Source organism: Panulirus ornatus, chromosome 55 (genome assembly GCF_036320965.1).
Source record: "Panulirus ornatus isolate Po-2019 chromosome 55, ASM3632096v1, whole genome shotgun sequence".
In the NCBI taxonomy this organism is placed as follows: domain Eukaryota; kingdom Metazoa; phylum Arthropoda; class Malacostraca; order Decapoda; family Palinuridae; genus Panulirus; species Panulirus ornatus.
This window is the reverse complement of record NC_092278.1, coordinates 18,864,203-18,886,735: the sequence shown is the minus strand read 5'-3', so window position 1 is coordinate 18,886,735 and position 22,533 is coordinate 18,864,203. Positions and strand designations below refer to the sequence as shown.

At 39.2% G+C, this 22,533-nt stretch overlaps 1 protein-coding gene across 1 annotated transcript in view; it reads left to right on the top strand.

Moving 5' to 3' along the window:
* LOC139765496 (BTB/POZ domain-containing protein 6-B-like) overlaps nt 1–22,533 on the top strand; it is a 36,034-nt gene that overhangs the window by 6,899 nt on the left and 6,602 nt on the right. The window contains exons 3-8 of the mRNA XM_071692952.1: nt 1,982–2,311; nt 7,054–7,198; nt 8,048–8,264; nt 12,686–12,865; nt 13,666–13,862; nt 14,557–14,725. Of these exons, the coding sequence (XP_071549053.1) occupies nt 1,982–2,311; nt 7,054–7,198; nt 8,048–8,264; nt 12,686–12,865; nt 13,666–13,862; nt 14,557–14,725 (1,238 nt within the window). The remainder of the gene's footprint in view (nt 1–1,981; nt 2,312–7,053; nt 7,199–8,047; nt 8,265–12,685; nt 12,866–13,665; nt 13,863–14,556; nt 14,726–22,533) is intronic.

Here is a 22,533-nt window from a genome sequence, read left to right as displayed (position 1 = left end):
GTACATGTGTATGGGGGGGGTTGGGCCATTTCTTTCGTCTGTTTCCTTGCGCTACCTCGCAAACGCGGGAGACAGCGACAAAGTATATAAATTATAAAATAATATATATATATATATATATATATATATATATATATATATATATATATATATATATATATGGAAAGCTGTGTAGGTATGTATATTTGCGTGTGTGGACGTATGTATATACATGTGTATGGGGGGGTTGGGCCATTTCTTTCGTCTGTTTCCTTGCGCTACCTTGCAAACGCAGGAGACAGCAACAAAGTATAAAAAAAAAAAAAAATATATATATATATATATATATATATATATATATATATATATATATATATATATATATATATATATATATATATATATGTATATATATTCTTTTTTGTGTGTGTTTGTGTGAATGAAAGGATGATATCTGCTGTTGTTTTATTCATGGTATCTTCTAGAATTTTTAAATCTTCATTTGCATCTCAGGTGTCTCAGGGACTGCAGGCCTTTTAAGTTCCTTAGGCATCACAGTTGTTTTGAATTTACAACTGTTTCAAGCTTTGGGAGCATCTTACACATCAGTCCTTGAAATCATTAACAGCTTCACAGGAGGTTCAGACTTTATTAGTTTTCTAAGTTCACAGTCTCCCGAAATGTGTAGACAGGAATTTCATTGTCACTTTTCTTATCACTCATTAAAGAGGTAAAGATGATGATGCAGATTACAGTCATTTGTCACCATACCACCTATAACTGTGGGACTAGAAGATTCATATTTTTAGCATATTCATTGAAAACTGAATGCCCTGGGAAGTTTAGAGAGAGACATCTTATGCTGTAGTTGGCAGAGAGAACTGTTGTACTATTGTTATGTCCAACACTGCCCAGGTCCAGCAGACGTTAAATGATTAGATTTCCATGCACGTCACTTTCTATTTGTGAATGACACATAGTTCTGGTGGCAAACTCTAGAGAAGATTGGTTTGAAAGTCTTAAAACATCAACCAACAGAACACTTGCTATAGTTTACTGTTTTTCTCTCGTAGTTTGGCTGCAAAAACTTAACAGTAAGGTTTCTGGGAGCTTACTGTTTCATGGTTGAAGAAAGGCCACATACTGGTTATTTCTCTTAAATGTTGGATATATGGTTATTGGTGAGGACTCAGCTTGAGGAGGACACTTGGGGCTTTAGCAGTCACTTTGTTGTAGTTGACTACCATTTAAATTTTTGTCCAAACTGCTTCATGTTCAGAGGTCAGAGTAGTGCATTTGATTTCCACGTAATTCACTATAAGTAAATAAGTTTCTTGTCCCTAAAAAATTTTGGTACTGAATTAATGATAATTCCAAATTAAGGTATGGGGGTTTTAAAGGATCTTCCAGCCTGTCACAGTATACTTCAGTAATTTCTTGCTTTGAAGAACTGATTTGAAATCAAAAGCCATTGTGTTTATTTGTTCATTTCAATATATTTGTTCTCCAGTGGAGCTGCTGCTGCCTTCATAAACCAAAATAAACTCGAAAAATTAAATATCTTAATGTATATGGATGCCACAGAGGTAAGAATAAAAAGGAAGGGTAATCAAGAAAGAAACCATGGGGTTACAGTGAATAAAGGTTGTGCCAATCCTATTTATTGTTTTTAGTGAATGGGCTTAGCAAGAGGATTGGCAGAATGAGGGGAGCTGTTGCTGAAACAAAGAGGCTACCAGGCAAAAGCTTTGCTTGTTAACGACTCCTGTGATTCTCGTATCTAAGTACCTTTGATTAGTAACCAGGACAACCCAGTTTACTACGACTCTGAATGAGATGGTCATATTTCAATTGGCTTGAACTTCATAGGTCTGGATCCTTAATGGATTGCTTATATTGAGATATGTCAAAATATTTGATTGGTAAAAGAAATTTTTTAGATTTACTATACAGTATTACAGATGAATAAACAATTCTAAAGCCAGAAACATGTTCATTTCAGGGAGCCTTTTGGACAATGAAAATTCACTTTGCTTAGGGCCGCTGATGCCTCCTTTGCGGAGCATTGAAGATCAGTGTGAAGGCGGTAATGCTCGTGCAGGGAATGGACGAGGAGGAGGAATCCTACAACCTTCAAGTGCACCCACATCTCCTCAACACAGACACAGTAGTGTCACATCCCCTCCGCCACTTTCTCCCATACCTCTTGGTGCTTCTTTTGCCTCCACATCTTCTGACCCAAACTTTCATGCAACGAGTCTTCGTGAGAGAAATGCTGCTATGCTGAATAATGAACTCATGGCTGATGTTCATTTTGTTGTTGGTCAACCAGGTATGAACATAAAATTGGTATGATGATTATTGATGTATAATTTGAGTGATGATGGCATCCAACAAACAATATTTTAGTACAGTGTAAGAAATATGGTTCTAATTACATCATTCAGACACGGCCTTCAACATTTTATCCCTATTCATGGGACTGTTTTGAAAGTTTTCATTAACCATCCACACTGGCACTTTACCACTCTGATGACTAGCGACAATAACAACATTGACAACTAATAGCAATAACCACCGCACAATTTCACATTATGTACCACCTCACCATCATAAACAAAAAGATCACTCACTCCTACCAGTAGGTTCCACCTCTTCAACAACAATGATAGCAACCCATATCCACCAGCACTGCAATCACTACAACATCAGCAAGACCTCCATCCCAACAATAATTCATATCCTCATCTTTCACCAACACTACCACCATCTTTTTGTCTGGATACCATATCACCTTTCTCTTCTCTCATTTCTTTACTTGGAACTCATTATTCCTTTCAAGCAACACAGGTTAATTCATCTTTTTCCTGTTTTTTTTTTTTTTTTCATTTTCACCTATCTTTATTCAAGTATACTTAAGGTTTCACATCCACTCTGCACTTGAGTTCCAGATGCATTTTATAGAATAAATGAGCAAAGTTCAGTTCTTTTAGAACTCATCATTTTTTAAATTCCCTCTCATCTTATCCATCTCTTCTCATGGACTATTCAATAAACATACTTGGTGTTGTTGTAAATTTGATTTGCCATAGAAATCTCACATACACAAATCTAACATACACAAATAGCTAAATCTGCTTTTTAGAAAATGGGAATTCTCTTCATGTTTTCTGCACTCTAGAACAGTTGCCCCCAAATATACAAAGGAATGATTCATCATTGTAAGGAGTACTGCTTTTACACATAGGGATGCTGTGGCTTTACATTCTGATTGATAATCAGGTCCAAAGGAATCTGACATATCAAGTCCCAGTCTCATTGGAAAAATTGAACAACTTGCCCCATTTTTCAGTATTATTTTTCTTCACCTGTTCTGTTGATATTACTGTGGATTCTTCTAAGAACTGGCTGCTTTCATGCCCTTTGCATTAGGGCATATCACATAATTACTTTATGGCCATTGGCAACTCAAGTATTGGCTGTTGTGATGTGTATTTCTTTCTATTCACTGCTTAGCTTTGGAATTCTTTTCCTTCTCATGTCTTTCTTAACTACTACCCCCGTTTTAAAAGGCAGGTTTTCTTGTCCCTCAAAAATTCAGATTATTTTTTCTCTTTCTTTACTTAACATCTGTTTAGCGCTTTTTATATTTCATTTAATGACTGGAATTTAGGATTACTCTTGTTTGTGACTGGAGCACTTGCTGTAGAAAATTAATAACCTTGAAATGCTTTATGCATAACAACTAAAGATTGGATGTGTTTAAGTGAGGCCATTGTTTGTTTCTGATGCTACCTTATTAAATTGGGAAGCATAGTTAGGTATTATTAAAAATGAAATAGATTTACAGATTTAGTTTAAAGCACCAGTTTTGGATACAAGAAATACATATATGAAGCTTTGTTGGTAAAAGGTTTGTTCTAGAATTGCTCCTTTGTACTTGGTTGTACTGGATCAGTAGTAGGGGAAAAGTGAGAAAGTCTTTCATGAGATTGTGCTGCTTTTTGTCTATTGATAGAGAAACATTCTCACCAGAGGTGACTTGTTCACTCATGGTATAACCACATGCAGGCAGTCTAGTAATGTATGAGTAAATATGATATAAATAAATGTTTCTGAATATATGTAGGAGTACATCATGGTTATGTAGTGTTACCATGGTGGTTTACTATATTTAGGGATGGGGTACAACTTGAAGCAAGAACTAGGTGGGATAGGACTAGTGTATGACCAAATCATAGTGGAACTTGTGTAATACAGTTGGGGTATTTTCCATGAACTGGATCTGGAGTTGGATAGAATGGTAGGTTACACTGATAATGTGTTAAAGATGATGTAGGTTTCTTGATTTCAAAATGTTTCATTGCATATTATGTTAATACATTTGTGTTTGGGTTAAAGTATTTCAGAGTGAAGTTCAGTAAGTGTGGTAATGGGAGAGATGAAGTAGATTGTAGATTTTGGGGAGAAAATCTGGATGTGCAGGTTAAACCTGGCAAATGGGAAGAATGTAAGTGAAGTGCACATAAGAAGCTTGTAGTGCCAAGTACCTGTGGTAGGTTTAAAGTACTGATGATGGAAAACCTTCTGTGCAGGAGGATAGACAAAAATTAGGAACAGTTGAAATAGATTTGGAGTGAGGAGAAAAAAGAAAATAATGAAGATGTGAGAAGGATATACAGTATGACAGTTATTAGTCCTCTTTAGCTAACCATGTAACCTATTTTATATCTTTACATATAAGCAGGTAAAATTTCATACAGGTGTTAATATAGTAAACATATTTTATTTTTATTATCATACTTTGTTGCTGTCTCCTGCATTAGCAAGGTAGCACAAGGAAACAGATGAAAGAATGGCCCAACTCACCCACTTACACATGTATATACATACACGTCCACACACGCACATATACATACCTATACATCTCAACGTATACATATATATACACACACAGACATATACATATATATACATGTACATAATTCATAGTCTGCCCTTATTCATTCCCGTCGCCACCCCACCTCACATGAAATGACAACCCCCTCCCTCCACATGTGCGCAAGGTAGCTCTAGGAAAAGACAAAGGCCACATTCGTTCACACTCAGTCTCTAGCTGTCATGTATAATGTACGGAAACCACAACTCCCTTTCCACATCCAGGCCCCACAAAACTTTCCATGGTTTACTCCAGACGCTTCACATGCCCTGGTTCAATCCATTGACAGCACGTCGACCCTGGTATACCACATCGTTCCAATTCACTCTACTCCTTGCACGCCTTTCACCCTCCTGCATGTTCAGGCCCTGATCACTCAGACTCTTTGTCACTCCATCCTTCTATCTCCAATTTGGTCTCCCGCTTCTCCTCGTTCCCTCCACCTGTGACACATATGTCCTCTTTGTCAATCTTTCCTCACTCTTTCTCTCTGTGTGACCAAACCATTTTAAAACACCCTCTTCTGCTTTCTCAACCACACTCTTTTTATTACCACACATCTCTCTTACCCTTTCATTACTTACTTGGTCAAACCACCTCACACCACTTATTGTCCTCAGACATCTCATTTCCAGCACATCCACCTTCATCTGCACAACTCTGTCGATAGCCCACGCCTCGCAACCATATAACATTGTTGGAACCACTATTCTTTCAAACACCCATTTCTGCTTTCCAAGATAATGTTCTCGCCTTCCACACATTTTTCAGCGCTTCCAGAACTTTTGCCCCCTCCCCCACCCTATGACTCACTTCAGCTTCCATGGTTCCATCCGCTGCCAAATCCACTCCCAGATATCTAAAACACTTCACTTCTTCCAGTTTTTCTCCATTCAAACTTACCTCCCAGTAGACTTGTCCCTCAACCCTACTGTACCTAATAACCTTGCTCTTATTCACATTTACTCTCAGCTTTCTTCTTTCACACACTTTACCAAACTCAATTACCAGATTCTGCAGTTTCTCATCCGAGTCAGCCACCAGCGCTGTATCATCAGTGAACAACAACACACTTCCCAAGCTCTCTCATCCACAACAGACTGCACACTTACCCCTCTCTCCAAAACTCTTGCGTTCACCTCCCTAACAACCCCATCCATAAACAAATTAAACAACCATGGAGACATCGAGCACCCCTGCAAACCTACACTCACTGAGAACCAATCACTTTCCTCTCTTCCTACTCGTACACAAGCCTTACATCCTCAATAAAAACTTTTCACTGCTTCTAACAACTTTCCTCCCACATCATATATTCTTAAAACCTTCCACAGAGCATCTCTATCAACTCTATCATGTGCCTTCTCCAGATCCATAAATGCTACATACAAATCCATTTGCTTTTCTAAGTATTTCTTACATACATTCTTCAAAGCAAACACCTAATCCACACATCCTCTGCCACTTCTGAAGCCAATCTTGTCTTTGCTGTATATATTTATATTTCATGTTTTATAAGCATAAATGTTAAACCATTAGAAATGTGGATGAATGTCTTTTGGGATGTTTTGGTTGTGTAGTATGGCAGAAAATAGTTTGGTCAAAATCTTGAAATATATGAGACAGCTCTTCATCTTTCTGGTATTATACATATTTTTAAGAAAAATAGGATTTTATACTTGGTTTTGTATGTATAAGAGTGTGTAAATATTGTTTTGGCACAATAAGTTCTATAACTGATAATATACTAGGACTGCATTATTTTTGAGAATTCATTACATTTTGTTAAATATATTACCCATTATATGCTGAAAATCATTCATGACATACCTGCCATATTGGTTGCTGCTTTTGTCTCCTCCCGTGTTGATCACCTTCTTGCAGTATTAGATTACTGTAGTTGAGACCACAGTGAATGGAAATGGAAAAAGTTATGTGAAGTGAGTGTCTTGTATCCTTAGTACAGTACATGAAGTCACAGCTGACTACATCCTCCCAACTTTTATGATTGCAGAGAAAGTTTTGAACAGAATTCCAATAAGGAATTTTTAGTCAATTAGCTATAGCAATATCAATTATTTTTTAGTGAAAAAAGTTCCTATTAGCAATAAATTTGACTTTATGCCATTTCACAGGGAGCACACAGAGAATTCCAGCTCATAAGTATGTGTTGGCTGTAGGCAGCAGTGTGTTCTATGCCATGTTTTATGGAGGCCTAAAGTCTGAGGAGGAGGTGCAGGTCCCTGATGTGGAGCCTTCTGCATTCCTAACTCTGCTCAGGTAACATTTTCTGACTTTGTACTGTTGCTTCATTCATAATCAGCATATTCCTTTTTCTCCTGAGATACCAACTTGGTTAGTTCATATGGTGCTTTGTTGATGATAGTGTGATGTTAATCAAACTCACTTAATATTCTAGTATTTCTTCCAATTCATAGCAAATTATTTATGGGACTTTTATTATTATATTATTGTTATTATTCTTGATTGCCATTTCCTGCGTTAACGAAGTAGCACCCGGAAACAAATGAAGAAAGGCACGTTGACGTGTACATATATATATATACATACACACATGTACATATTCATACTTGGTTGTTTCATCCATTCCTGACCCCACCCAGCCTTGCAGGAGACAGTATCGCCTCCTTGTGTTGGCAAGACAGCACCTAGAAACAGACGAAGAAATTCCACATCCACGCATAAGCCGTTGTGTGTAATGCACTGAAACCACAGGGACATACATGTGAATAATGCTTCACTGGTAGAAAAGCAGCTTCATCATAACTTTTTGTTCCTGTGTTGATGGGATTATTTGTGATGCCTGTATTTTACATCCCTTCCATATGTATGTCACATCTCAAACAAATAGCTATAAGGAGTAATTTTCAAGCATGGAGATAATCAGAGCCTAGATGGCACACAAGTGGAAAACCATCTGGTTACTGTGCAGACACAAACCTCCTATTTTCTCTTGTAAGACGTATGCTGTTATTAAAGTATCCATTGCTTAAGTTCTGCAAGTTATCTCATGGATAATTCCATCTTCACAGGCTTTCATATCTCTCATGATCTGAATTTTTTGTATTTTCATGAATGGACCATGAACCTAGAACTTATCTGTCATAGGTATCTCTACTGTGATGAGATTCGTTTGGAACCAGATACTGTTCTGGCAACCCTGTATGCTGCAAAGAAATACTTAGTGCCACACTTAGCCCAGCAGTGTGTGAAATTTCTTGAGGTGTCCTTAACAGCTAGGAATGCGTGCCTCCTTCTCTCTCAGTCCCGCTTATTTGAAGAACCTGAGTTAATGACTCGCTGCTGGGAAGTCATCGATGCTCAGGTATGTATAATTTATATATATATATATATATATTTATATATATATATAAATAGGGTGCGTAAGACAAGGGAGCAAATGGGAACTTCAGTGAAGGGCGTAAATGGGGAGGTGATAACAAGTAGCGGTGATGTGAGAAGGAGATGGAATGAGTATTTTGAAGGTTTGTTGAATGTGTCTGATGATAGAGTGGCAGATATAGGGTGTTTTGGTCGAGGTGGTGTGCAAAGTGAGAGGGTTAGGGAAAATGATTTGGTAAACAGAGAAGAGGTAGTAAAAGCTTTGCGGAAGATGAAAGCCGGCAAGGCAGCAGGTTTGGATGGTATTGCAGTGGAATTTATTAAGAAAGGGGGTGACTGTATTGTTGACTGGTTGGTAAGGTTATTTAATGTATGTATGACTCATGGTGAGGTGCCTGAGGATTGGCGGAATGCGTGCATAGTGCCATTGTACAAAGGCAAAGGGGATAAGAGTGAGTGCTCAAATTACAGAGGTATAAGTTTGTTGAGTATTCCTGGTAAATTATATGGGAGGGTATTGATTGAGAGGGTGAAGGCATGTACAGAGCATCAGATTGGGGAAGAGCAGTGCGGTTTCAGAAGTGGTAGAGGATGTGTGGATCAGGTGTTTGCTTTGAAGAATGTATGTGAGAAATACTTAGAAAAGCAAATGGATTTGTATGTAGCATTTATGGATCTGGAGAAGGCATATGATAGAGTTGATAGAGATGCTCTGTGGAAGGTATTAAGAATATATGGTGTGGGAGGCAAGTTGTTAGAAGCAGTGAAAAGTTTTTATCGAGGATGTAAGGCATGTGTACGTGTAGGAAGAGAGGAAAGTGATTGGTTCTCAGTGAATGTAGGTTTGCGGCAGGGGTGTGTGATGTCTCCATGGTTGTTTAATTTGTTTATGGATGGGGTTGTAAGGGAGGTAAATGCAAGAGTCCTGGAAAGAGGGGCAAGTATGAAGTCTGTTGGGGATGAGAGAGCTTGGGAAGTGAGTCAGTTGTTGTTCGCTGATGATACAGCGCTGGTGGCTGATTCATGTGAGAAACTGCAGAAGCTGGTGACTGAGTTTGGTAAAGTGTGTGGAAGAAGAAAGTTGAGAGTAAATGTGAATAAGAGCAAGGTTATTAGGTACAGTAGGGGTGAGGGTCAAGTCAATTGGGAGGTGAGTTTGAATGGAGAAAAACTGGAGGAAGTGAAGTGTTTTAGATATCTGGGAGTGGATCTGTCAGCGGATGGAACCATGGAACCGGAAGTGGATCATAGGGTGGGGGAGGGGGCGAAAATTTTGGGAGCCTTGAAAAATGTGTGGAAGTCGAGAACACTATCTCGGAAAGCAAAAATGGGTATGTTTGAGGGAATAGTGGTTCCAACAATGTTGTATGGTTGCGAGGCGTGGGCTATGGATAGAGATGTGCGCAGGAGGATGGATGTGCTGGAAATGAGATGTTTGAGGACAATGTGTGGTGTGAGGTGGTTTGATCGAGTAAGTAACGTAAGGGTAAGAGAGATGTGTGGAAATAAAAAGAGCGTGGTTGAGAGAGCAGAAGAGGGTGTTTTGAAATGGTTTGGGCACATGGAGAGAATGAGTGAGGAGAGATTGACCAAGAGGATATATGTGTCGGAGGTGGAGGGAACGAGGAGAAGAGGGAGACCAAATTGGAGGTGGAAAGATGGAGTGAAAAAGATTTTGTGTGATCGGGGCCTGAACATGCAGGAGGGTGAGAGGAGGGCAAGAAATAGAGTGAATTGGAGTCATGTGGTATACAGGGGTTGACGTGCTGTCAGTGGATTGAAGCAAGGCATGTGAGGCGTCTGGGGTAAACCATGGAAAGCTGTGTAGGTATGTATATTTGCGTGTGTGGACGTGTGTATGTACATGTGTATGGGGGGGGGGTTGGGCCATTTCTTTCGTCTGTTTCCTTGCGCTACCTCGCAAACGCGGGAGACAGCGACAAAGTATAAAAAAAAAAAAAAAAAAAAAAAAAAAAAAAAAAAAATATATATATATATATATATATATATATATATATATATATATATATATATATATATATATATATATATATATACACCTACATCCCTGGGGATAGGGGAGAAAGAATACTTCCCACTTATTCCCTGCATGTCGTAGAAGGCGACTAAAAGGGGAGGGAGCGGGTGGCTGGAAATCCTCCCCTTGCTTTTTTTTTAATTTTCCAAAAGAGGGAACAGAGAAGGGGCCAGGTGAGGATATTCCCTCAAAGGCCCAGTCCTCTGTTCTCAACGCTACCTCGCTAATGCGGGAAATGGCGAATAGTATGAAAAAAAAAATAAGAGGATTGGCGGAATGCGTGCATAGTGCCATTGTACAAAGGCAAAGGGGATAAGAGTGAGTGCTCAAATTACAGAGGTATAAGTTTGTTGAGTATTCCTGGTAAATTATATGGGAGGGTATTGATTGAGAGGGTGAAGGCATGTACAGAGCATCAGATTGGGGAAGAGCAGTGCGGTTTCAGAAGTGGTAGAGGATGTGTGGATCAGGTGTTTGCTTTGAAGAATGTATGTGAGAAATACTTAGAAAAGCAAATGGATTTGTATGTAGCATTTATGGATCTGGAGAAGGCATATGATAGAGTTGATAGAGATGCTCTGTGGAAGGTATTAAGAATATATGGTGTGGGAGGCAAGTTGTTAGAAGCAGTGAAAAGTTTTTATCGAGGATGTAAGGCATGTGTACGTGTAGGAAGAGAGGAAAGTGATTGGTTCTCAGTGAATGTAGGTTTGCGGCAGGGGTGTGTGATGTCTCCATGGTTGTTTAATTTGTTTATGGATGGGGTTGTTAGGGAGGTAAATGCAAGAGTCCTGGAAAGAGGGGCAAGTATGAAGTCTGTTGGGGATGAGAGAGCTTGGGAAGTGAGTCAGTTGTTGTTCGCTGATGATACAGCGCTGGTGGCTGATTCATGTGAGAAACTGCAGAAGCTGGTGACTGAGTTTGGTAAAGTGTGTGGAAGAAGAAAGTTAAGAGTAAATGTGAATAAGAGCAAGGTTATTAGGTACAGTAGGGTTGAGGGTCAAGTCAATTGGGAGGTGAGTTTGAATGGAGAAAAACTGGAGGAAGTGAAGTGTTTTAGATATCTGGGAGTGGATCTGTCAGCGGATGGAACCATGGAAGCGGAAGTGGATCATAGGGTGGGGGAGGGGGCGAAAATTTTGGGAGCCTTGAAAAATGTGTGGAAGTCGAGAACATTATCTCGGAAAGCAAAAATGGGTATGTTTGAAGGAATAGTGGTTCCAACAATGCTGTATGGTTGCGAGGCGTGGGCTATGGATAGAGTTGTGCGCAGGAGGATGGATGTGCTGGAAATGAGATGTTTGAGGACAATGTGTGGTGTGAGGTGGTTTGATCGAGTAAGTAACGTAAGGGTAAGAGAGATGTGTGGAAATAAAAAGAGCGTGGTTGAGAGAGCAGAAGAGGGTGTTTTGAAATGGTTTGGGCACATGGAGAGAATGAGTGAGGAAAGATTGACCAAGAGGATATACGTGTCGGAGGTGGAGGGAACGAGGAGAAGAGGGAGACCAAATTGGAGGTGGAAAGATGGAGTGAAAAAGATTTTGTGTGATCGGGGCCTGAACATGCAGGAGGGTGAAAGGAGGGCAAGGAATAGAGTGAACTGGAGCGATGTGGTATACAGGGGTTGACGTGCTGTCAGTGGATTGAATCAAGGCATGTGAAGCATCTGGGGTAAACCATGGAAAGCTGTGTAGGTATGTATATTTGCGTGTGTGGACGTGTGTATGTACATGTGTATGGGGGGGGGGGGGTTGGGCCATTTCTTTTCGTCTGTTTCCTTGCGCTACCTCGCAAATGCGGGAGACAGCGACAAAGTATGAAAGTAAAGAAAAAGAGTCCACGGGGAAAATGAAACACGATAAGTTCCCAAGTGCACTTTCGTGTAATATTCACATCATCTGGGGAGACACAAGAGAGAAATACAACAGTCAGTTGATATACAATGAAGAGACGTAGCTAACAACGTCCCTTCGTTGTATGTCAAGTGACATATTTCTCTCGTGTCGCCCCTGATGATGTGATTATTACACGAAAGTGCACTTGGGAACTTATCGTGTTTCATTTTCCCCATGGACTCATAGGAATATCTTGATTACATTAGTGCAGTGTAATTCCAGTTTTTCCCGTTAATTTGTCCTGCTACCTACTGCATCTTCATGCATCTGGGTTTTGTATGCATTCACAATTGTAATTTCATGTTTTTATAATATACAATTGTTTATTATGTTTTAATAATTTTTCTAGTCTTTGTAGCTGATTTTTTAAAATTTTTGCCAGCTGTCATTTGGTGTGTGTCTTTTTTAGAACATTCATACTGTACCACACTCAGGAGTAAAAAGTGATGTACATTTGTCTTGTTATTGCAGGCGGAGATGGCATTACAGTCAGATGGCTTTGTCGATATTGATTTTCAAACTCTAACCAGTGTACTGTCAAGAGAAACTCTTAATTGCCGAGAAATTGTTCTCTTTGATGCAGCATTATCCTGGGCAGAAGCAGAGTGTACACGTCAAGAATTGGAACCCACGGCTGAGAATAAAAGAAAGGTAGCATTAGATGATTTACTGAGTATCCTAGTATCAGATTGCTTTCTTTCTTCGAAATGTGATTATTGATTTTACAAAAGTTTTGATAACCTCATTTCGTTTGTGCTAGATTTTACTGCTTCATTAGTTTTCCATAGATAAAGATGTAGGAATTTTTAATTTTGAACAGCCCCCTTGTACTTTCCTTTGTCTAAAAGTACAGCATTAATAATGTCATACGTAATTGTTCCTCCTACCTCAGCAAATTAAGTTTCAGGAACGAATGAATAGAGTCTTCATTTGCATGTATCCAGTTTGTAGCTGTCATGTATATGCATCAAACCCAGCCCCACAGACTACTCCATGATTTGCCTTTGCTATTTCACAATCCAGATTTATCCCATTGACAGCATACCACCACATCCACATCTATACAGTTGATTCTCTCCTATGCGCACTTTTTGCCCTACCGAATCTTCTTGCCCCAGTACCACAAACCCTCCTTCATTGCATCCTCACCCTGCTTCTTCCACTTCTAACATGTTGAGGAACTGCAGGTAATATTACACAATATGCAATGAACAATTTAGATTGACTTGGAATAGACAGGATTAAAATTAACTGGAGAACATCTTTCTGAATTTGTCTAGAAAAAATTTGAATGGGAGGCATTTTAAAACATTTCACGCTGAAGTTGGCTTATAGGCCCAGATGAATATTCATAATTCATTGAAATTTGTGTAATTGAATTGGTTTGCTTTAATTTGTATGTCTTCATCATAAATAAGTAAATGAAAAGGCTAATTGCACTTGAACATCAGGTTTTAGGTACAGCCTTGTACCTGATTCGTATACCGTGCATGGAATTGGGAGAATTTGCCAACGGTGCCGCACAGTCTGGGATTCTCACCCTCCAAGAAACAACAGACCTCTTTCTACATTTCACTGCTCGTAACAAACCTGCAGTATCTTATCCAATAAAGCCAAGACAAGGACTCAGGAAACAAATTTGCCACAGGTATGTACCACTGATGATGTCATTTACTTTCATTTTCATGCACATGTATTTCCTCTGCATATGTGTACCCTTTTTAATTTTTTGTGACTATAACTGGGGATAAGGGGAGAAAGAATAGTTCTCTCATAATCCCTGTAGAAGATATCCATTTGTCTACCCTTAGACAAAACACTATATTTCTAGTCATCTTATGTGAATTTCTGTCTAGCTAAATCCATGGGGTATTTTAATGTATGAAAAGCCTAAATAATTGTCACAAAAAGTCTAGATGTATGGACAATATTAAAGTTCATATAGAACTGGTTGGTTTTCCACAGATTCTAAAAGTTTTCAGTTTCATTGTATGCATTTAATTTTGCTCAGTATTTGCATTTTTTCCACACTTGGCCATCATTAAACCATAATTACAGTATTCCTCACTGGGTTTTGTCATTTACTGATTAATGTTCAGCTTTTCTTTTAGGTTACTCTACCTGCTTTACTCAATATTCTTTTTACAAATAGGGATTCATGTGGTAGAACACAAGCTTTGTATGTCTCAGCAGATGTCAGTTCTTATGAAAATATTTTGTTTTTCTTAGGATTAATATAATAGTGCTGTTATACCACTGTGTAATAAACTGCAGTTAGAATCTCCCAGTACACTAAAAAATTTGGCCAAGTGGATAGTTAACACTTTTCACTAATTTTGCAGATTTCAGTCATCAGCATACAGAAGTAACCAGTGGCGTTATAGAGGAAGAGTAGACTCAATCAACTTCATGGTGGATAAAAGGATATTTATTGTTGGTTATGGGCTGTATGGATCATCAAGTGGTGCAGCAGATTACAATGTTAGGATTGAACTGAAGAAATATGGAGAAGTAAGTGCTTTTTTTTTTCTAAAATGAGGTTGATAAGACTATGACTTGCTTTTTCTTCAATCTTTGTTGGCATAAGCAATATTATTATTATACTTTGTCATTGCCTCCCGCATTAGCGAGGTAGCGCAAGGAAACAGACGAAAGAAGCCCAACCCACCCACATACACATGTATTTACATACACGTCCACACACGCACATATACATACCTATACATTACAACGTATACATACATATAGACATATACGTATATACACATGTATATACTTCATACTTGCTGCCTTTATTCATTCCTGTCACCACCCCGCCACACATGAAATTACAACCCCCTCCCCCCGCATGCGTGCAAGGTAGCGCTAGGAAAAGACAACAAAGGCCACATTTGTTCATACTGTCTCTAGCTGTCATGTATAATGCGCTGAAACCACAGCTCCCTTTCCACATCCAGGCCCCACAAAACTTTCCATGGTTTACCCCAAACACTTCACATGTCCTGGTTCAATCCATTGACAGCATATCAACCCCGGTATAGGTATGTATATGTGCGTGTGTGGGTGTTTATGTATTATATACTTGTGTATGTGGGTGGGTGGGGCCATTCTTTCGTCTGTTTTCTTGCTCTGCCTTGCTAATGCAGGAGACAGTGACTAAATATAATTAATATAAAGTAAAATAAATGAGTGGATGGGTCTTTGTTCATCTGTTTCCTTGCACTAACTCATTAATGCAGGAAAAGGTGATCAGGTATTATAATAATATATATTAGTATAGTAATGAGTAAGTAATAAGTAATTCAATACCCTGTTTAGCATTGTCTGCTAGATTGCTGTTTTGTTATATCACTCTTACTTGCATCTTGGAGCTCTTGTTTTGCTAGAAGAAAACTATGGAAATCCATAAAAGAAGTCAAGTCACGAGTCGGAACACTCTCATCTTGCCGATAGCAAATCTATCTATACTCACCCAGCCAATCACAGCACTGTTACACACATATGCTTACATCCAATGAGTGATGAGTTTTCGTCTGTTAGTACAGTGTAAACTTTGCTATGCTTACGCTGTGCACACATTCTTGCTGACTCATTAATATTTCCAGTATTATTATGTCTTATTTTGTTCCCATCATGGCTGGAATACAGCTTGAAAATTCTAGAGCTGCAAGTGCATCCAAATTGCCTCGGAGAACCCTCTCCTTGGATGTAAAAGTACAAGTGTTGAGGCAGTTAGAAGCTGGTGAGTGTCAGGTTAGTGTTGTTAATGCCTTCAAATTGGCTACATTGATGGTTAGAACCATTATTAAGAACGCAGACAAGATAGAAGCCTTTGGCATAATGAACACAAAGTTAACATCAATAAAGATGACTTGCCCAAGAAGCATTTTTATTAGAAAATAATAGGTAGGCTAAGCAAAACTTGGCTAAGTGGTAGGTGCGTTGACCATCATCTGTTGTGAAAAACTTTTGGCAATGCACCCAGGGGGTGTTACCACACCTTTCTGCTATTTTTTTTTTTTTTTTTATTATACTTTGTCGCTGTCTCCCGCGTTTGCGAGGTAGCGCAAGGAAACAGACGAAAGAAATGGCCCAACCCCCCCCATACACATGTATATACATACGTCCACACACGCAAATATACATACCTACACAGCTTTCCATGGTTTACCCCAGACGCTTCACATGCCTCGATTCAATCCACTGACAGCACGTCAACCCCGGTATACCACATCGCTCCAATTCACTCTATTCCTTGCCCTCCTTTCACCCTCCTGCATGTTCAGGCCCCGATCACACAAAATCTTTTTCACTCCATCTTTCCACCTCCAATTTGGTCTCCCTCTTCTCCTCGTTCCCTCCACCTCCGACACATATATCCTCTTGGTCAATCTTTCCTCACTCATTCTCTCCATGTGCCCAAACCATTTCAAAACACCCTCTTCTGCTCTCTCAACCACGCTCTTTTTATTTCCACACATCTCTCTTACCCTTACGTTACTTACTCGATCAAACCACCTCACACCACACATTGTCCTCAAACATCTCATTTCCAGCACATCCATCCTCCTGCGCACATCTCTATCCATAGCCCACGCCTCGCAACCATACAACATTGTTGGAACCACTATTCCTTCAAACATACCCATTTTTGCTTTCCGAGATAATGTTCTCGACTTCCACACATTTTTCAAGGCTCCCAAAATTTTCGCCCCCTCCCCCACCCTATGATCCACTTCCGCTTCCATGGTTCCATCCGCTGACAGATCCACTCCCAGATATCTAAAACACTTCACTTCCTCCAGTTTTTCTCCATTCAAACTCACCTCCCAATTGACTTGACCCTCACCCCTACTGTACCTAATAACCTTGCTCTTATTCCCATTTACTCTTAACTTTCTTCTTCCACACACTTTACCAAACTCAGTCACCAGCTTCTGCAGTTTCTCACATGAATCAGCCACCAGTGCTGTATCATCAGCGAACAACAACTGACTCACTTCCCAAGCTCTCTCATCCCCAACAGACTTCATACTTGCCCCTCTTTCCAGGACTCTTGCATTTACCTCCCTAACAACCCCATCCATAAACAAATTAAACAACCATGGAGACATCACACACCCCTGCCGCAAACCTACATTCACTGAGAACCAATCACTTTCCTCTCTTCCTACACGTACACATGCCTTACATCCTCGATAAAAACTTTTCACTGCTTCTAACAACTTGCCTCCCACACCATATATTCTTAATACCTTCCACAGAGCATCTCTATCAACTCTATCATATGCCTTCTCCAGATCCATAAATGCTACATACAAATCCATTTGCTTTTCTAAGTATTTCTCACATACATTCTTCAAAGCAAACACCTGATCCACACATCCTCTACCACTTCTGAAACCGCACTGCTCTTCCCCAATCTGATGCTCTGTACATGCCTTCACCCTCTCAATCAATACCCTCCCATATAATTTACCAGGAATACTCAACAAACTTATACCTCTGTAATTTGAGCACTCACTCTTATCCCCTTTGCCTTTGTACAATGGCACTATGCACGCATTCCGCCAATCCTCAGGCACCTCACCATGAGTCATACATACATTAAATAACCTTACCAACCAGTCAACAATACAGTCACCCCCTTTTTTAATAAATTCCACTGCAATACCATCCAAACCTGCTGCCTTGCCGGCTTTCATCTTCCGCAAAGCTTTCACTACCTCTTCTCTGTTTACCAAATCATTTTCCCTAACCCTCTCACTTTGCACACCACCTCGACCAAAACACCCTATATCTGCCACTCTGTCATCAGACACATTCAACAAACCTTCAAAATACTCATTCCATATACACCTACATCCCTGGGGATAGGGGAGAAAGAATACTTCCCACGTATTCCCTGCATGTCGTAGAAGGCGACTAAAAGGGGAGGGAGCGGGTGGCTGGAAATCCTCCCCTCGCTTTTTTTTTAATTTTCCAAAAGAGGGAACAGAGAAGGGGCCAGGTGAGGATATTCCCTCAAAGGCCCAGTCCTCTGTTCTCAACGCTACCTCGCTAATGCGGGAAATGGCGAATAGTATGAAAAAAAAAAATAAGAATATATACCTATGAGTCCACGGGGAAAATGAAACACGATAAGTTCCCAAGTGCACTTTCGTGTAATAATCACATCATCAGGGGCGACACGAGAGAAATATGTCACTTGACATACAACGAAGGGACGTTGTTAGCTACGTCTCTTCATTGTATATCAACTGACTGTTATATTTCTCTCTTGTGTCTCCCCTGATGATGTGAATATTACACGAAAGTGCACTTGGGAACTTATCGTGTTTCATTTTCCCCATGGACTCATAGGAATATCTTGATTACATTAGTGCAGTGTAATTCCAGTTTTTCCCGCTAATTTGTCCTGCTACCTACTGCATCTTCATGCATCTGGGTTTTGTATGCATTCACAATTGTAATTTCATGTTTTTATAATATACAATTGTTTATTATGTTTTAATAATTTTTCTAGTCTTTGTAGCTGATTTTTTAAAATTTTTGCCAGCTGTCATTTGGTGTGTGTCTTTTTTAGAACATTCACACTGTACCACACTCAGGAGTAAAAAGTGATGTACATTTGTCTTGTTATTGCAGGCGGAGATGGCATTACAGTCAGATGGCTTTGTCGATATTGATTTTCAAACTCTAACCAGTGTACTGTCAAGAGAAACTCTTAATTGCCGAGAAATTGTTCTCTTTGATGCAGCATTATCCTGGGCAGAAGCAGAGTGTACACGTCAAGAATTGGAACCCACGGCTGAGAATAAAAGAAAGGTAGCATTAGATGATTTACTGAGTATCCTAGTATCAGATTGCTTTCTTTCTTCAAAATGTGATTATTGATTTTACAAAAGTTTTGATAACCTCATTTCGTTTGTGCTAGATTTTACTGCTTCATTAGTTTTCCATAGATAAAGATGTAGGAATTTTTAATTTTGAACAGCCCCCTTGTACTTTCCTTTGTCTAAAAGTACAGCATTAATAATGTCATACGTAATTGTTCCTCCTACCTCAGCAAATTAAGTTTCAGGAACGAATGAATAGAGTCTTCATTTGCATGTATCCAGTTTGTAGCTGTCATGTATATGCATCAAACCCAGCCCCACAGACTACTCCATGATTTGCCTTTGCTATTTCACAATCCAGATTTATCCCATTGACAGCATACCACCACATCCACATCTATACAGTTGATTCTCTCCTATGCGCACTTTTTGCCCTACCGAATCTTCTTGCCCCAGTACCACAAACCCTCCTTCATTGCATCCTCACCCTGCTTCTTCCACTTCTAACATGTTGAGGAACTGCAGGTAATATTACACAATATGCAATGAACAATTTAGATTGACTTGGAATAGACAGGATTAAAATTAACTGGAGAATATCTTTCTGAATTTGTCTAGAAAAAATTTGAATGGGAGGCATTTTAAAACATTTCACGCTGAAGTTGGCTTATAGGCCCAGATGAATATTCATAATTCATTGAAATTTGTGTAATTGAATTGGTTTGCTTTAATTTGTATGTCTTCATCATAAATAAGTAAATGAAAAGGCTAATTGCATTTGAACATCAGGTTTTAGGTACAGCCTTGTACCTGATTCGTATACCGTGCATGGAATTGGGAGAATTTGCCAACGGTGCCGCACAGTCTGGGATTCTCACCCTCCAAGAAACAACAGACCTCTTTCTACATTTCACTGCTCGTAACAAACCTGCAGTCTCTTATCCAATAAAGCCAAGACAAGGACTCAGGAAACAAATTTGCCACAGGTATGTACCACTGATGATGTCATTTACTTTCATTTTCATGCACATGTATTTCCTCTGCATATGTGTACCCTTTTTAATTTTTTGTGACTATAACTGGGGATAAGGGGAGAAAGAATAGTTCTCTCATAATCCCTGTAGAAGATATCCATTTGTCTACCCTTAGACAAAACACTATATTTCTAGTCATCTTATGTGAATTTCTGTCTAGCTAAATCCATGGGGTATTTTAATGTATGAAAAGCCTAAATAATTGTCACAAAAAGTCTAGATGTATGGACAATATTAAAGTTCATATAGAACTGGTTGGTTTTCCACAGATTCTAAAAGTTTTCAGTTTCATTGTATGCATTTAATTTTGCTCAGTATTTGCATTTTTTCCACACTTGGCCATCATTAAACCATAATTACAGTATTCCTCACTGGGTTTTGTCATTTACTGATTAATATTCAGCTTTTCTTTTAGGTTACTCTACCTGCTTTACTCAATATTCTTTTTACAAATAGGGATTCATGTGGTAGAACACAAGCTTTGTATGTCTCAGCAGATGTCAGTTCTTATGAAAATATTTTGTTTTTCTTAGGATTAATATAATAGTGCTGTTATACCACTGTGTAATAAACTGCAGTTAGAATCTCCCAGTACACTAAAAAATTTGGCCAAGTGGATAGTTAACACTTTTCACTAATTTTGCAGATTTCAGTCATCAGCATACAGAAGTAACCAGTGGCGTTATAGAGGAAGAGTAGACTCAATCAACTTCATGGTGGATAAAAGGATATTTATTGTTGGTTATGGGCTGTATGGATCATCAAGTGGTGCAGCAGATTACAATGTTAGGATTGAACTGAAGAAATATGGAGAAGTAAGTGCTTTTTTTTTCTAAAATGAGGTTGATAAGACTATGACTTGCTTTTTCTTCAATCTTTGTTGGCATAAGCAATATTATTATTATACTTTGTCATTGCCTCCCGCATTAGCGAGGTAGCGCAAGGAAACAGACGAAAGAAGCCCAACCCACCCACATACACATGTATTTACATACACGTCCACACACGCACATATACATACCTGTACATTACAACGTATACATACATATAGACATATACGTATATACACATGTATATACTTCATACTTGCTGCCTTTATTCATTCCTGTCACCACCCCGCCACACATGAAATTACAACCCCCTCCCCCCGCATGCGTGCAAGGTAGTGCTAGGAAAAGACAACAAAGGCCACATTTGTTCATACTAAGTCTCTAGCTGTCATGTATAATGCGCTGAAACCACAGCTCCCTTTCCACATCCAGGCCCCACAAAACTTTCCATGGTTTACCCCAAACACTTCACATGTCCTGGTTCAATCCATTGACAGCATATCAACCCCGGTATAGGTATGTATATGTGCGTGTGTGGGTGTTTATGTATTATATACTTGTGTATGTGGGTGGGTGGGGCCATTCTTTCGTCTGTTTTCTTGCTCTGCCTTGCTAATGCGGGAGACAGTGACTAAATATAATTAATATAAAGTAAAATAAATGAGTGGATGGGTCTTTGTTCATCTGTTTCCTTGCACTAACTCATTAATGCAGGAAAAGGTGATCAGGTATTATAATAATATATATTAGTATAGTAATGAGTAAGTAATAAGTAATTCAATACCCTGTTTAGCATTGTCTGCTAGATTGCTGTTTTGTTATATCACTCTTACTTGCATCTTGGAGCTCTTGTTTTGCTAGAAGAAAACTATGGAAATCCATAAAAGAAGTCAAGTCACGAGTCGGAACACTCTCATCTTGCCGATAGCAAATCTATCTATACTCACCCAGCCAATCACAGCACTGTTACACACATATGCTTACATCCAATGAGTGATGAGTTTTCGTCTGTTAGTACAGTGTAAACTTTGCTATGCTTACGCTGTGCACACATTCTTGCTGACTCATTAATATTTCCAGTATTATTATGTCTTATTTTGTTCCCATCATGGCTGGAATACAGCTTGAAAATTCTAGAGCTGCAAGTGCATCCAAATTGCCTCGGAGAACCCTCTCCTTGGATGTAAAAGTACAAGTGTTGAGGCAGTTAGAAGCTGGTGAGTGTCAGGTTAGTGTTGTTAATGCCTTCAAATTGGCTACATTGATGGTTAGAACCATTATTAAGAACGCAGACAAGATAGAAGCCTTTGGCATAATGAACACAAAGTTAACATCAATAAAGATGACTTGCCCAAGAAGCATTTTTATTAGAAAATAATAGGTAGGCTAAGCAAAACTTGGCTAAGTGGTAGGTGCGTTGACCATCATCTGTTGTGAAAAACTTTTGGCAATGCACCCAGGGGGTGTTACCACACCTTTCTGCTATTTTTTTTTTTTTTTTATTATACTTTGTCGCTGTCTCCCGCGTTTGCGAGGTAGCGCAAGGAAACAGACGAAAGAAATGGCCCAACCCCCCCCATACACATGTATATACATACGTCCACACACGCAAATAT